At 41.4% G+C, this 17,342-nt stretch overlaps 1 protein-coding gene across 2 annotated transcripts in view; it reads right to left on the bottom strand.

The window, feature by feature from the left end:
- Nucleotides 1-17,342, bottom strand: part of LOC106823574 (P2R1A-PPP2R2A-interacting phosphatase regulator 1) — a 77,650-nt gene that overhangs the window by 15,229 nt on the left and 45,079 nt on the right. The window contains exon 11 of one of the 2 annotated variants that reach the window (XM_014829400.3): nt 6,424-6,622. The exons of the other annotated variant lie outside the window; for it this stretch is intronic. Within the exon in view, the coding sequence (XP_014684886.1) occupies nt 6,595-6,622 (28 nt within the window). The 3' untranslated portion in view covers nt 6,424-6,594. Of the gene's footprint in view, nt 1-6,423; nt 6,623-17,342 lie in introns of those variants that run through there. 2 annotated transcript variants of the gene reach the window in all.

The following is a 17,342-nucleotide window of genomic DNA, read 5'->3' as shown; positions in this document are numbered from 1 at the left end:
CTGTCACTGCGGGTGTTTCTGCCACCTTAAAATCGTTAGGCCTGCACAATTCTGCCACCCGAGTTCACTTCAAAAGGAGTTGTACAAGTCAGCACGTAAAGTTTCAGGTTTCTAGAAGGGATTCTGGAAATGAGCGTCTCCCAGATATTCTCATTTGCCGAACAATTAAATGGGAAGACTATATAGCAGCTGCCGAGGAGACACCTACAGGGTTTCAACATGAACACGGAAATAGAATGCTGAGATTTCAAAACTTTGCTATTATGAAAGAGATTGAAGATTTCAAGTAGTACTGAAAGCCCTGACATTTTGAGACAGCATGCCTAAAAGGAACAATTTTAAATAGACCCAAAGAAAATTGGAGGAGGGGTGGGACTGGGATCATGTGGCTACACGAGAAGATTCAAATGGAGGGCCCCGCAGAGCCTAGCTGTCGTATCCTAGGATCAGAATGTCATATTAGTGATTATTTCATCAGGAAAATATTTGCTACACCTATAATCTGGAAGTGATAAACAACATACCAGAGCAGAACATCCTTCTCCAGGATTAAATACCAAACAAAGTAACAGAGTTGACCCAGCTACTGGCCATTGGGATGAGGCCTTGTCCAGTTTCCACATCAAAGACCCTTTAAGTAAGCCATAGGCAGAAAAAAAGAGGGATCACTTAGGACACTGGTTTGGAGAGGTTTTATATGATCAAGAAAACAAAGAAATGCAAATAGACTAAACTCAAGCTGGCTATTTATCTTGTGCATTTAGGTTCTCCCTGATTTGCCCCCGTCACTTGGTTAATCAAAAGATTTCCAAAAAATTAAAGTGCTACCTACCCTGGGCTATGTCAGCTCAGTACCTAATAAAAACGGAGCCCGGTTCAAGGAAGATGATGATGGGGTATGTCCAGCTCACTAAATGCATTTTCCAATTAGCTGGGCGATTGCTTTGTGAATCACTGACTTAATGAGCACACTAGCTAGGCAGTTCAGGACGTGATCCAGGTAGGTGGGGGAAAGCCCTGATTCAATCAAGTGAAAAGAATAAATGAAATGATTTCATGAGGGTGTAGACAGATTTTAGTCCACCAAGGTAGAGATAAATAATGCAAAATCTATCTTGACAAAATAAAGTGTGAGCTGTGCTAATGTTAAGGGAAAAAAATGTGCTAAACCCTGGGATGAATGGGTAAATTACTCTTGCACAATCATAAGTCACGGGAGGCAAGGTTAGGAATGGAATTATTTGGAGAATTGAAACAAAAGTGCTCTCTCTCCCCTAATGAACATGTTTTTGGAGCTAATCTTGGTATGTACTAGGTAACCTGTATCTTCTACTGTTTTCAGGCTGTTAGGAAACAGGTGTTTTCCATTTGTGGGGTTTTTCTTAATAGACTTTATTATTTAAAGCAGTTTGGGGTTCACAGCAGAAAGTACAGAGTTCCCATACACCCCTTGCCCCCACCAACTCATGAACAACCTCCCCCACGCTGTCCACATACAGCAGTGGTGCATTTTTTACAATGGATGAACCTACAATGACACATCATTATCACCCAAGGTCCATAGTTTGCATTAGGTTCACTCTTGGTGTTGTACATTCTATGGGTTTGGACAAATGTACAATGACATGTCTCCACCATTATGGTATCATTCAGAATAGTTTCACCGCCTTAAAAATCCTCCATTGGGGTTTTCTTCTTTAACTTAAAACAAGTTATTACGGAAAGTGTTAAATATGTACAAAAGCAGAAAGAATAGCATGATGAACCCCGTCCATGTACCCATCACCTGCCTTCAGAAGTTACCAACCATGGCCAAGCCCAATAAGACATCTGCAAAGGCTATGGGAACACAGCTATAGGCAGACTCGTATTAGTTTTGTGAGAAAAGGGTTTCTTCTCAGTAATTTTTGAGTAATTGAATTATTTTGGGGTGACCATGCATTAAGTATTAAATGTGCGAGGAAGTTTGCAAATGATATCTAGACCCTTGCTACTCCAAGTGTGGTCTGTGGACTAGCAGCATGGGCATCACCTGGAAGCCTATTGGCAATGAAGGCTCTCCGGCCCCCCCCCCCGACCCCCCACCAGAGCTACTGAATCAGGGTCAGCAGTTTAACAAGATCTCCAGGTGATCTGTATGTGCATAAAAAGTTAAAAAGCACCGATTGTCTGGCCCAGGGTAGACACTTAAAATAGCCTCCTAATAATCCTGCAACAACACCTCAAGGCAAATATCATCATGCCCAATTTACAGATGAGATAACTGAAGCTCAGAGTTATTATTTGGCCTTTTCAAGATCTCACAGTTAACAAATTTAGACCTATCTGGCTTCAGAGTTTATGATTTTACCACGTATAGCATGCTGCCTCCCAGCTATGGAGTTCACTTTTGGGGCAACTCAATAAAAAAAAGAAAAGGAGATGGTATGCGTTTACACAACACAAAAAACCACTAGTCATCTTGGTGGCAACAACAACAGAAAACCAAACTGGTTGCTATCATGCAAGCAATCGCTCCACCGAGAGACCTTTTCAGTTTGCAACCAGCTATTATGGTATCATGTAGACAGCTAAATATCTCAGAGCAGTCAGAAAACAAAACAAAAAGACTAGAGCACTTATCAAAGTTACTCCCCTTTGACAGTGACTGTTGACCCAAATAGGAACCAAACTGGAAACCACAAGCTCTCTCAGAACAAAGAGAAGATTTGCTATAGACCCAAAGAACCGGTAAATGCATTTAAAAACATCGGTCAGACCAGTTTGACATCACAGAGATAGGAAGGGCAGGTAGTTGACTATTTCACTTTCCAACCAGCTGCCTGGTTTCAACCTATACCTCTGAACTGTTTACACCAGTAAGGTAGGCTTACAGAGCTGAGCACTGATGGGCAATGCAATAGGGCCTTCTGTTTTCTGGTAGCTTTTTGAAAGGAGTATTACAGGAAAAGGTAGGAAAAGCATAATTCCTGGAGCACACCCCCAGTTTAGCAGGAACTCATTAGATCTTGGGAACTTCTTCCCTGGGAGGAGATTAGGCCATTTCCTTCTCTTTCTGCTGCCCTAATGACTTGGAGGACCTGCATTGATGGATCAGCATGGCTACTCGGTTTTGCAATGAGCTGATTTGATGATTAATTAGCCTCTAGCAGGAACCTGAAGTTCTCAGCTCAAAGCCCCAGGGATCCAGTTCGGGGCAATCTGCCCTCACAAGCAAAGAGCAGGTGAAGAGGCACACAAACTGGCCTGGTGATAGGCTGCCACAGGGGTTATGATTCACTTTCTACTTTACAACCAAATGACCTGGACATAGCTTGCTGTTGTGAAAGTTATCCGACTGAAAAATAGCAAACCCACTGGCTCAAAAAAGCTAATTGTCTCTAAGCATGAAATCAAATTCCTAATGTATCTTCTCTGCCTTGTAAATAACTATTTGGCTCACTTTACCCCACATTCTTTTTTTTTAATCCCACATTCTAACGGATTTCATAATGTTTTATGGCCAACCTCACCCTCATGCAAAAAGTAAAATGAACAATACTAAGAATTTAGTCACAATAGGCCAAAAAAAATAAAACCGCCTAAGGTAAAATAGATAAGACTTATAAAAGTTATTTTAAGAATGTTTTTCTAAACATTGAGGAACATTTCAAAACAGGGTATTTTGAATACTGTATTTTAATGTCTTAATCACTATATTTTCCCTCTGAAACTTTCACAAAGACATTTCTAAGATCTGTTTATCTCAATGACCACCTTCACAAGGTTAGGAGGGCAGTTGCTGTTTATCCCTCTTTTGCAGATGAGGAAACTGAGGCTTGAGAGTTGAAGTGACTTGCCCTCCACAAGAAAGCCTCCCAGTGAGAATGAGCCAGAGCCGAGATCAGCATCTAGACCATGAGCTGGCCGTCTGTTTTCCCTTACCATGGGTTGAAGAAAAAGATAGCACAAGAGTAGCTGCAAAATTACCCCCTTAAAAAAACCAAGGCACCTGAGAATATGTCAGGATTATTAAATTAGTTGGAAATATCTTTTCGCTTTGGAAATTACAAATTACACCCATGGGTTATTTGGTGAGGGGGAAACTGCTGAGACATGAGTAGCTGCATGCATCATGTAAAGTGTGATGCTGACCCAGAGCAATGGCACTTGGGGTGGGACACATAGCTAGCTGCACTTTCTCCTTCCCTCCCTCACTGCTCATACTCTCCTCACCTAAGGGGAAGCGAGGAGTGTTCTGGAAGGCAGGGGCCTCTACTCAGAAAGTTAATCTCCAAAATATATAAAGAACTCATACAACTCAATAGCAAACAACCCAATTAAAAAATGGGCAGAGGATCTTTGGACATTTTTCCAAAGAAGATATACAGATGGCCAACCGGCACATGAAAAGATGTTCAACATCACTAAATATCAGGGAAATGCAAATCAAAACTACAATGAGATATCACCTCACACCTGTAAGAATGGCCATTATCAAAAAGACAAGAAATAATAAGTGTTGGTGAGGATGTGGAGAAAAGGAAACCCTTGTGCACTGTTGGTGAGAATGTACATTGGTATAGCCACTGTGGAAAACAGTATGGAGGTTCCTCAAAAAGTTAAAAATAGATCTACCATATCATCCAGCAATTCCACTTCTGTATTTTTATCCAAAGAAAATGAAAACACTAATTCAAAAAGATATATACACTCTCATGTTCATTGTGGCATCATTTACAACAGCCAAGATATGGAAACAAAGTGTCCATTGATGGATGAACAGATAAAGAAATTGTGGTACATGTATATACAATGGAATACTATTCAGCCATAAAACAGAACAAGATCTTGCTATTTGTGATAACACAGATGGACCTAAAGGACATTATGCTAAGTGAAATAAGTCAGACGAAGACAAATACTATATGGTCTCTCTTATATGTGGAATTGAAAAAAAAAAACCAAGCTCCTAGATACAGAGAACAAATTGGTGGTTGCAAAAGGCAGGAGGCTCAGGGGTGGGAGAAATGGGTGAACTGTGAATAAAAAATTTTTAAAAAGAAGGAAGAGGGCATACACTAGAATGCAGGGTCTCCTGGCCCAAAGACAGATGCCCACCCCACCTCTACCTCTGGGGCTGGCTGTGAAGAAAACCATTAGTGTAAAGTCATTTCTTCTAAAAGGCATGTCCTAAGGAGTCTGAGTGGATTTGTATATGTGCTGCTGCCCAGTTGAGGAGAGCATGGTGCTCGTTGTGAAGTGAAGAGCGAGTAAAATTTGTGCAAAGACCTTAGCATGACTTTGAGTCACTATTTTCTGATGTTATTACAATAGGCTGTAGAGTGCCCTGTAAAGCTCTCTTACCCACAAAGGAATCCTGGGGAATTGGGCTCCAGGGGAGTGGGACTGCAGTTCAGATTATCTCGTGGAATGAGCCTTATAGATATCATGTAGGTAACACACTCACAATCAGCCCAAGAAATAAATTCCACACATGAACCACTTACATTTGAAAGGCCCCAGTTGCTGGGGGCCAGACTAATCTGTAGTTAAGAAAGGGATTTCTGGAATTTTCTGTGAGCCTTCCAGGCTTCTTGCATGTCATCCCTCTCACTAGGTAAAAGGAATGGAAAAAGGAGATGCCTGTTTGGTACAGGACAGTGTGTGATGGGAAAATCAGCACGTGAGAGGGCATTTTGTAATATTTAATCTAAAGATAAGAGTTTTGCTAATTATTGCATAAGTTTATGGAAAGAAAAGTTTATGTCCTTGCTCTAAATATTTATGTTAAATACTTCAACACTCCTAAAATCCTGGAGAAGGTTCTAGTTTGTGTGTCATAACGGCTGGGTGGACTCTTGGAAGAGATATTGTAGAGGGGCTTTGGGCACAAAACGGGAGACTGGGCTGGAGAAGTCACTCATTCAAGCCTGAGATTCTGTGAAAGCCAGAGGTGCCAATCCATTTTCTTAAGAAAACTGTAGTTTTTACAATGCAAAATTATGGAGATGGAGAGCAAATTAATGGTTACCAGAGGTCAGGGATGGTGGGGGTGGGGGGGGGGCAGGGTGGGTGTGACTATAAAGGCGTACACCAGGGAGATCTTTGTGGTGACGGAATAGTTTTGTATTTTGATTGCGGTGGTGGTTCCACAAATCTATACATGTAATAAAAGGGCATAGAACTAGACACACACATTGCACCTATGTCCATTTTCTGGCCTTTATATGGTGCTATGATTATGTGTGACGTAATCATTGGGGAGACTGGGTGAAGGGCAACTTCCTGTGAATCTATAATTATTTCAAAATAAAAAGTTAAAAAAAATTCTAGCACAGTTCTGCATTTCTCTTAAGTGCCTACAAAACCCTTCATTTATCCAATTTTTCTTTTGAGAGAACCACACCCCCACCTCCCCACCTCCACACGCATAACTCCTTGACTCTTGAGAATTAGAACTACAGACTTAGAAACAAACTTTTCCTTTTCCATCTTAATTTCTTCATTGGGAAAAAAAATGTCAGAGAATGCACGTGCCCCTTCTTTTCTTTTAATCTGATGTTTTAGATGGAACTATTTGATTGGCAATGCCTTGAGCAGACTGGGGAGATTCTATATCTGATTAGGCCAGCTCTTCTCCCTGCCATAGAAAAAAAAGCAGAAACAGGTTAAATTCTTTTCATGCCTTCCATGTGAATAGAAGCATAAGGGTAGGAAGAAGGGAGCGGACAGGCCAGGAGGGTGTGGGTGTGGGGTCTTGTGGTTCTGAAAGGAGAGGCACCAGGCCACCACACAAAGCAGAGAGGCTCCTCTCAGCTCAGAGGGAGCTGTGCTTCTGGGGGTGAGAAACATGGAGAAACTGCCCCAGGAGGTCAAGCTCTTGGAAGAACAACAGCTCAGCTAGCCTCAGAGAGGGGCAGTTTGAGCTGAATGCAGAAATGTGAACCAGTTTCCCCTCACCACCTCCCCAAGTACACCAGAAGAGGAGACGTACAGAGCCTGAGCCCTTCAGTGGGAACAGATGGCTGTATGGGCAGGTTATAAAGGGATTTGGGATGAGAGCACCTGCCCCAAGCTGTCAGCTTTCTGACATACTCTATCTCCCAGAGGCCCCATCTTGGCCTTTGTAGATTCCACACGTCTCGCTAAAACTTCCTCGGTACATCTCATCTGGCCCATGTAACTGAGCACTTGATTATCAGTTGTCTCATATTATTCTCTTACTTTGAGTTACATGGGGCCTGGGTTCAAATCCTAGTTCTGCCGCTTGCTAGGTATGTGATCTTGGACAAGTTGTCTTAACCTCTCTGCTTCTCAGTTTGCTCATCTGTTAAATGGGGGTAATGCCTTACAGGGTTTGTAAAGTGTCTGGCACCTAACTGGTACTTAGCAAATGTTAGCCTTCTCTTTGTTCTGCTCATTGGTTCCCATGTGGATGCCACATCACTCATGAGACTGGAAGCTCCTAGAAAGAGCTTCTTTCTGTTCTTTCTGCCCCAGGACCTAGCATAGGGTTGGGCACACAGCACATTGTTAATGAGTCCTTGTTGGCTAGGCTAAATGGTTCTTTCCAGCTGCCTCAGTGATACTAATGGAGATCCACAAATGGGTGTAAGGGAGCATCAACATTTCATTGCAAAGATATGAAGGTAATATGCTGAATTTTTTACTTCCTTGATACATTGTTATAGTAAAACTGTCCACACGATAAGGCCTGCCTTTAGTGCAAACATAATTTTAGACAAATATTAGGTAGCTTGAGTAAAATTAAAGTCAAGGTTCAAGTATCTTGACAAAATGGCTTCTTGATCAGTTTATCAGTTGTGGAGCAGAAAAAAATCAATTACAGACTGACATGCTTATTACCACAGAATTGAGAAGGTCATCAAATATAGCAAAAGAAGATGAAATTGACTCAAGTCACATCTATACTCCAGTCATTGTCTCGGGACTACACCTCAGTCTACAGTCATTTGTGAGGTACAGTGGAAAGAGCAATAGATCAGGAAATGAATACCAGAGCTATAGGCCCAGATTTCATCATTCATTCACTCATTCAGCCAACAAGTATGTGCTGAGTGCCTAACACGGAGCTAGGCTCTATGCTTCACAGACGTGATCCTGCCCTGTATGGAATTTACTATCAGTAGCTGTGTGATCTGTGGGAAGTCACTTCACCTCTCTGGGTCTCATACTCCCCATCTGTCAAATGGTGACAAATCTATTTATATCATCATTATGAGAATTCTATGAGGAGATGCAGGGACCAGAGCCCTGCCGACTGTGACTGTTCTCTAAGATTGTCTTCTACGTAATGGTTACATGAATAGCTTGTGATCGTTTGAAAATTATGTCCAAAATCGATTTCAAGGGCGCTGAGCATGTTCTGCCTATCTCGTTTTCCTTCCCTACATGTTGACAAGCCAACCAAGACCAGAGTGAGCAGGAGGGACAGAGAGCTCTGTTACATGGGGCTGAAGCATTATAGGGAACAGCACTCTGCTTTGTGTTCTCAAATGGCTTCGATTTCAGACATGCTTCCCGTTATGGGTTGAATCGGGTCCCCCAAAAAGATATGTTGAAGTCTCAGCCCTGGGCACCTGTCAAGGTAACCTTATTTGGAAAGAGGGTCTTTGCAGATATAACCAAGTTAACATGAGGTCATTAGGGTGGGCCCTAATCCAATATGACTGGTGTCCTTATAAGAAGAGGGAAATTTGGACACAGACACATATACAGAGAGAATGCCATGTGAAGACACACGTAGTCACAGAGGGGAGACGGCCATGTGATGATGGAGGCAGAGATAGGAGCTATGCAGTCACAAGCCAAGGCATGCCTGGGGCTACCAGAAGCTGGAAGAAGCAAGGAAGGATCCTCCCGTAGAGGCTTTGGAGGGAGCATGGCCCTGCCACACCTTAATTTCAGACTTCTAGCTCCTGGAACTGAGAGAATCAATTTCTGTTGTTTAAAGCCACTCAGTTTGTAGTAATTTGTTACGGCAGCCCTAGGAAACTAAGATAGTCCCCAAACAGAAATGGCCCTGTCACGTACTTCCCTCTGCCCTCCACATAGTCATAGTGCCCTTTCCTTTTCTGTACATGAATCCACATGAAAATGATGCCTTGATCCCTAAAAATGTGGGTGTCCAGAGTGGTGACAAAGCTTTTACAGAATACTGAATTCTGTTTTATGTTTTTCAAATAAGTCAAAATGAAAGGCAAGAGTGCCATCCCCCCCACACCCCCACTTACCCTCATTGCTCTCAAGTTGGATGGAAAATAGAGCAGGCAGGTATGGGACCCGCAGGCACGAGACCTAGTGAGCAAACAGCTGCCACTGCTAGCCCTCAGCATGGAGACTATCTTGGGAAAATCGTGGAATCCATTTTGGGTCCTGATAAAGGCCAGCAGGGCTTGAGGGAGAACAAACCACAACCAAGGTTTCCAAGCATTGCAAAGTATCAGTGGGTTCTGAAGCCAAGCTGCCAGCTTGTCCCCAGCTAGACTCCACGCTTGCAGCCAACCAGGGGCTGCTGTCCCAGCAAAGGAGGCCTCACTTCTGTAGGACGAATGAGTGATTCATTTAATCAATGTGTATGTTTTATTTTGAAAATCACTATTTGGCAACAACCAGAGTAATAACTGACTCAGGAAAGAATCATCAACGGATCCTAAAACTAGTGAGTGAAAGTTTTATGAGAAGCCTGTTATTTATGTGGTCTCAAAGTATCTCCCCATACATTAGTTATTAAGTACAAAAAGGAAAATAGTATCTTTACAGTGGGACAACCTGGCAGACATCATCTTAACCAAGCAATCAAAGTTAACATCTCCAACAATCCTCAGGTGCCTTTTTATGTTTTACTTCTGCCCAAAGTGTATAACCCCTAGCCATGAGGACACATCAGGCAAACCCCAATTGAGGGACATTTTACAAAATAACTGGCCTGTACTCCTCCAAAATGTTGTCATGAAAGACAAAGAAAGGCTGAGGGCTGTTCTAGATTTAAGGAGACTTTAGAGACATGACAACCAAATACTGTACAAATGTGTGATCCTAGACTGGATCATGGACCAGAAAAACAATAGCTATGAAGGACATTCTTGGGACAATTAACAAAATTTGAATGTGACCTGTAGATTATATAATAGTATACTGTATCAATGTTATAGTTCTTGAATTTGCTACCTTTGCTGTGTGTATCTAACAGAATGTCCTTGTTCTGAGGAAACACCTGTTGAAGTATTAGGCGGCAAAACTTCTCCGCAACTAACTCTCAAGTGTTTCAGGTAAAAAATGTGTTTGTGTGTGTGGAGACAGAGAGAATGGTAAGTGAAACAAGATGCTAGCAACAGATGAATCTTGGTAAAGGGTATGTGAAGGTTCTTTTTACTATTTTTGCACACAATTTTCTGTAAGTTAAAGTATTTCTAATCAAAAATTTTAAAATATATTACTTTAAGCATTTAACCATGAGCCTGACGCTGTGCTAGGTGTGTGAGATAATTCAAGAGAGAACAAGACATGATCCGTATGCTGAACCCAGGAGCTCACAGCCTGGGGCAGGCGAGACAAATAGAGGCCTGCACAATTCGATGTGATAAGGCATGCTGTGACAGCATAGAGAAGGGATGCTAAACCCAGAGTTGCTGGGGGGAAGGGAGTCAGAGGAGACTCTTTACAGAGGAGGTAAAAGGGAAGCTTAAAGTTGGCGGAACTAATTAAGTTTGGGGTGCCAGTGGGACATGCAAGCAGAGCCAACCAACAGACTGTGGGGTATAGGGAAGATGCCTGGGCCCGTAGGCAGCAAGAGGAAGCCACCTGCCCCTTGAGGACAGACAACAAGGCACGGATTAGCAGGTGCCAGGCCCAGGCCAAAGTCACCATTGCTTCTGAGGTAACATAAGAAGCTCAGACATAAGCAAAACAACTTCAGGCTGAAAGGGTGAACACAAGTGTGCTTACTGATGGCTTAGGCTGAACTTTGTGGTGCTGTATACGGAGTGCCCTAGAGACATCAGCCCCCAGATTGATAAAATATAAGTAACCCGGATAAGGGCATGGCCCCAAATTAAGTTAGGATTGCTAATAATAGCCTGCAAGGCAGGAAGAGAACAACAAGTGATCATAAGAAACTAAAGAAGTGATTTTTCGAAAACAGGATGAGCTTTACAGCAATAAGGATAAGGTAGTACCCAATTAACACACAACAGGATGGGGAGAGATTGTTGTTAATAGGAAAAATCCTGAGAACAGTACTGGGTCCCATAATAAAGGGAAATCAGCGAGGCAGTACTGCTGTTTCAGAAGTCAATGGGGGAATGGGAATTTCCACTCAATTACGAGATACAAGAGCCAGGATGAGAAAGTGTATGAATGTTCCTAGCAAGGGCCTGGTGGGAGGTCATTTTTTTTCTTTCTTTGAAAACTTTTGTATTATGAAAAATTTACAAAAATAATGAGAACAGCATTAGCTTAAACCACATGAGATTGCCAAAATGTGACCATTTTTTACTTAGAAAAATGGTAATTTCATGTTTTAAAAGAAAATGAACCCTCATATACCCATCATTCAGCTTCAGCAATTATTGACACATGGTCAATTTCATTTCATCCAAATCCCCACCCATTACCCTGGCAAACTGACTGGATTGAAGCAAATCTGTGGTGAGAGTTTTTGTTATGCTTTTGTTTTATAGATTTAATATCTATAGATATTAAGTATATCTATAGATATCTATATCTATTAGATAGATAGATTTAATACGTATAAAAAGAGATTCAAATAATATATATATATAATGTTTTCAGCTAATTATTTTCTCAGCAAGTAATACATACACGGCTCAAAATTCAAAAGGTACGTCACATCGCACACCTTTAACATGTATAATTTTTATTTGCCAATTATACTTCCATACAGCAAAAAAAAAAAAAAAAACCGTATAAAACAAAAGGACAAGTGAAAAGTTGCCTTTCAAACCCTGTCACCTAGCCAACAGCTCACTCTCCTTGAAGGCAACCAATTTAACAATTTTTATGTCTCCTTCCAGAGATATTTTACTCATATGTTAGCAAATGGACTGAACTACTCACACCAATCTGCACCTTGCTTCTTGCACTTCGCGAAATATTTTGGAGATCATTCCATATCAGCACACAAAGAGCTCCCTCCTTTTTTCCAGCTACTGAGCATTCCATTTTATGAACCATAAATCATTTAACTAATCAAATCACTATTGACAGACTTTTTAGGCTGTTTCTAATCTGTTGCCATTACAGACAGTGCTGCAATGACTCCCCTTACACATTCATTTTGCACAAAAGCAAGTAAGTCTATCTGTAGGAGAACCCCTCAAAGCCAAATGGCTGGATGACAGGGAACATACATTTGTAATTATGATAGATACTGCCAAATTGCCCTTCATCAGGTAGGAGTTATTTTAATTCTGTCTTCACCCTTTTACCACGCACAGTTTCCTTGCTGCTCCTTTCCGCTTACTCCAAGGGCCCCATAGAGAACCACTTCAACATATCAAACTCAGACACATCCCTCTGACTTCAGCCTGCCATGGATCCCCCTCTACCACTCTCTGGCCCCCATGACCATCAGCCTGTCTGTCCTCTCCTCTCCTTTCTCAAAGGCCATCAGTAGCCTAATAGCTTCCTTTCACCCTTCCAAGCTGGCCCCATGATCAACCATTTTAGCCATGCTGGTGTTGACCCCTGGACTTACTCTCTCAGTGACCTTCCGCAGCACCTGCTCTGCCAATCCTCAGCCCTGTGAACACCCTCCCACCCATTCTCTCCATCCCCCCCTCCTAGGCTGCTAACTGTTGCTGGAGAAGGTCATGAAATTGGCTCTGCTACAAAGCCAGGCCAGCCAGCTTCACCGGGGCCCCAAGGGCTGCAAGGCAGTCCTTTTATATATCTGTATCAAATTTCTCCCAGTGATCGTTCCAAATCCTCTCCCTCTCCTCAGATCTCCTATACCACCCTCACCGGGACCCCTCAGTCAAGGTCCTAGCTTTGGATTTCAATGACAGGACACAGGTCATCCAGCAGGAACTCCCTGAATCCCCCCCTCTTTACCTCGCCCTTCCCCACTTCTCTGCATTTTCTCCTATGCCCACTCCTATTTCTCCTATCCACCCCTCAGCCTCATGGGAACTTTCTCCTCCAGGTTGCCTCTTCCACCTATGACCTTGACACTAGGTTCTCTTGCCTTAACCTGCACTTGGCCCCAGGAGCCATCCCCTTTCCCTCTGGGCAAGCTCTCCCTTCCGGTTAGGTTTCTCCTCTTAGCCTAAAAACACTTTCCTCATATCTGTGTCATTGTTTCACATTACCACCAAACTTTTAAAATTTAGTAATCTTTAAAATTACGCAAGTAATTCATGCCTCCTGGCTTCACTTCCTCCTTCCAAGTCAGCCCCAAAGTTTAATAGAAAAATTGGAAAATAATAATAAGCAAAAAGAAGAAAATAAAAACCATCCGCAATCCCACCATCCAACTGTTAATATTTTGATATATTTCTTTCCAATCTTTTTATATGCACATATATACATTTATATGTCTTTATGTATTTCTTCTTACCAAAGTGGACCATAGTATACATACTGTTTTGTCGTAATATATTTCAGACATCTCAGCTTTGCTACTTATTAGGTCTCTGACCCTGGGTAAGTACATTAACTCCCCTGAGTCCATTTCCTCCTGCGTAAAACGAGGACTATTATAGTAACTACCTCACAGGGCTGTTATGAGGATTAAATGAGATAAAAATATATAAAAATACTTATCACAGTGCCTGACACATAGCAAGTTGAATTAATGTTAGCTATTATGATCTTCCCACATCAATAAATATAGCTCTACATAATAATTTAATGAGTTCTGTCACTGCTGCGTCTAATAGGAGTGACTAAAGGCCTGCAGTGACTCACCAACACGTATTCATTTGGCACATGAGCAAGTGTATCCATGGGACAAACTCCTAAAAGCAGAATTGCTGGTTCAAAGGTTATGCGCATGTGTAATTTTGATAGATATTGCCAAATTGCCTGCCATCAAGTGGGAGTTACTATGACTTCTCTAACTTTATCCCTTATCGATGGATATTGAGGCTGTTCCAAATTCTTCTCTGATACAAACCCAGACTGTGAAGAACATTCTAATAACTAAATCTTTGCATAGGTCCGTGATTATTTATTCAGGGCAGAGGAAAGAGTATGAGTAAATGCAGAGATGGGGGAGCAAATGGTGTGCCCAGGAAACTGCTAGCATCAGTGACAGAGGGGAGAAGGACAGGAGGTGAGGCTGGAAAATAGAGTGGGACCAGATGATGAAGGACTGTGAATGCCATGGTCATTTTTTCAGTCATATAATATATATTAATACATTGTATATATTATAAATATTACACTATATTATAAATATATATTTAACATACAAATAATATTATAAATATTATAATTTAGTGACTCTCATATTATAGGCCAGGCACTATTTTAGGCACTTTGATCACTTAGGGAACAAAAACAGAAAAAGATTCCTGCCCCGGGGAGCTTATGTTGTAGCAAAGAGAGAGAAACAATAAAAATAGTAAGTAAACTATAGAGAATAAATGATAAGTCCCATAGGAAAAAGGCAAAGTAGAGCAGGCTAAAGGGGATCAGGAGGGCTGGGAGTGGGGGGCAGCAGGTGCAATATTCAATAGAGTGGCCCCTCCATTACAAGGTCTGAACTTACTCTGGCAGTGAGGGATCACTGAAACAGGCATTCACTTGCATTCATCACCATCTTTGCCATATCCACACACCACCTGATACCTGACGATTTTCTTTAAATCAACTTACCTTTCCCTACTTAAATTTATTTTAAAGGAAGCTTTATAACACCAGCATAAACGGAAACCCAATTTTTCACGCCATGAAGGTCTAGAAAGGGAGACTGGAAGACACCTAGGACTGGCCTCTTCCCTTCCTTTCACAGACCAACTTGTGAATAACAACAAGAACTTTTAAAATTGTAGGCTCGTTATCTGCCAGGTAGCTTAGCTTAGTTTTCTACGCAGCAGATAATTTTATCTTCACAATAACTCTATGATGCAGGTGCCATTATTGAACCCGTTTGTTTAGGAGGAAGCTTGGGCCAGTGATTAACCTTCCCAAAGCCCAGTTTCCTCCTGAATAAATGCGGACAATAATGAGGATATAGGGAGAAAAGGGCCCATGGCTTCTGCCCACTCCATGTAGTGCTTGGAGGAGACTGGGAGAGGTGACAGGGAGGGGACAGAAACTCCCAGCAACATCATCCCCTGACCACTATCCCCCAATTGCCAACGACTGAGATTAGAACTAAATCACTGCTTTAAAACACAAACACCTCCCCCCAGAGTTAAATTTATTGGTCACTTTAATTTTCCTGTGAAAAACTTTAATCAGAATGCCCAAATTGATTTTAGACTTGCTAGGATGGGGGCTTTGATTAGAAGAGGGGAAGAAGATACATTTCTGGAGCATCAGACCCAGCCCATTTGGGGAGAGGGCAGACCTGGGCAGATACCAGGTGGGGGAAGAAGGGCTGGCATTTGGACAGCTGGAGGGAAAGAGGCAGCAGAAAGCAAGGTGGGAAGAAATGAAAGACAAAGAGTATCAACTTCAGTTGTCTCTGATTCAAGTCCTTTTGGGAAAGAAGTAGAATATAGACTCAATAAATAATACGTCGGTAGAGAGACAGTGCCTAGGTCATGTTAACCTGCTGAGTCTCTCAGAGCATACCAAGCTGTTCAACTTCCTGAGAGCTGTGTTTTGTTTTTTTAAGCCATTTTCATTTATAGGAAATAATATGGGACTTGGAACCACTCAACCAAAGAATTTAAACCAGAGATATGTCTTTCCCTGGTTTCAGTTACGATTGATTAATGAGAATGCCACAAAGTCACACAGATGAACCCAGCTTCCCTGAGAGGTTTACAACCAAGAAAAGTTCAATATAATGCTGTAACCCTAGAATGTGAGCATTGGGGCAGTCCTTCAATATTTGCTTTATAAAGGGTAGATCAACTCTTGATGAAGTAAGTAATAATATTTTTAAATGGTTAAGAGAAAATTGGAGACTAAAGAAAAGCTTTTCATATAAACAAAAAAGTAGGAACAGAAAGGGTTAGATCTCTAGTACAGAGCAGGCATTGCCTAATGACCCCAAATAGCCCATAAATGTGATGTGTTACGTAGGTCCTACGTCACAGAGGAAAAGAGTATAGGATCTGTTTGGTGCAGACCATCTACGATGGGATAGAAATCCCCAAAGGCAAGTGCACTACCCCTGATTTCACAACATAGGCAAGGAGACATCGAAATCCTTTAGTTGATAGACTGGTGAACATGGCACCACATTTTCTAGTACACAAACAGCTTCTTTCTCCTGCCCAACATTTGAGGAGTCCCAGACAAGCCTCAGACAACTCTGGCACTTATGTCGGAGCTCCTATTTGATAAAGTGAGATTAGCAAAGCTTGTTGCTTGGTAACATGTGCTCTATAAACCCTTGGGTCTTGGGTATGGTGAAAGAAACCAAGTACATCTAAAGTTTCATTTCACTTTTTAAAAATTTCTTTCTTGTCACCAAGATCCAAAGGCTGATACCATGCTTCATGGCTTTCCAGGCACCCACATCACCTAACTCACAGGACACTGGTAAATATCTATGAAGTCAGACTCTTCTCCTGCCAGTAGTTGAGGGAGTTTGGGAGGCTATGTATGTCACTGGGACTACAGCAAGCCGTAGCTTCTCTTTAACTGAATATGATTTCTCTGTGAACTTATCTTGAAGTTAACTAAAAAGAAGTAGGAAGTCATATGAAGGTATTCCTTAGAATTTTAGGAGCCTCTTTAGAAAATCAAGTCAGTTTATTTTCTAAATCTTTTGAAGGAAGCATGATTTTAGCTGATCATTTTAAACAGTAATGAATAATTGTATTTGGCCAAATACCAAAACCCAAGATATACAAGGTAAATTCTTTGAAAGCAAATATAATCTGGTGAACATTTTTGATAAAATAAACATATTAAACATATGATAAAATAAACATTAAATAATTGATAAACATATTTCCTCACCCTCATTGATGGCTTTCTTATCTCAAGCAACATTTACCACAACAAATCCTTTTGAAAAGTAAGATCTCAAAATCAAAACATTGTTTAAATGAACTACATACATGAACTACATAAATGAACATGCACTGCTGAACAGGAATATAAAATGGTCAAATCACTTTGGAAGACAGGCTGGCAATTTCTTATAAAGTTAAACACACACTCACTGTATAATATAGCAATTCTACTATGTA

Source organism: Equus asinus, chromosome X (genome assembly GCF_041296235.1).
Source record: "Equus asinus isolate D_3611 breed Donkey chromosome X, EquAss-T2T_v2, whole genome shotgun sequence".
In the NCBI taxonomy this organism is placed as follows: Eukaryota; Metazoa; Chordata; class Mammalia; order Perissodactyla; family Equidae; genus Equus; species Equus asinus.
The sequence above is the reverse complement of the archived record's forward strand: the minus strand, read 5'-3'. Positions and strand labels throughout refer to the sequence as shown.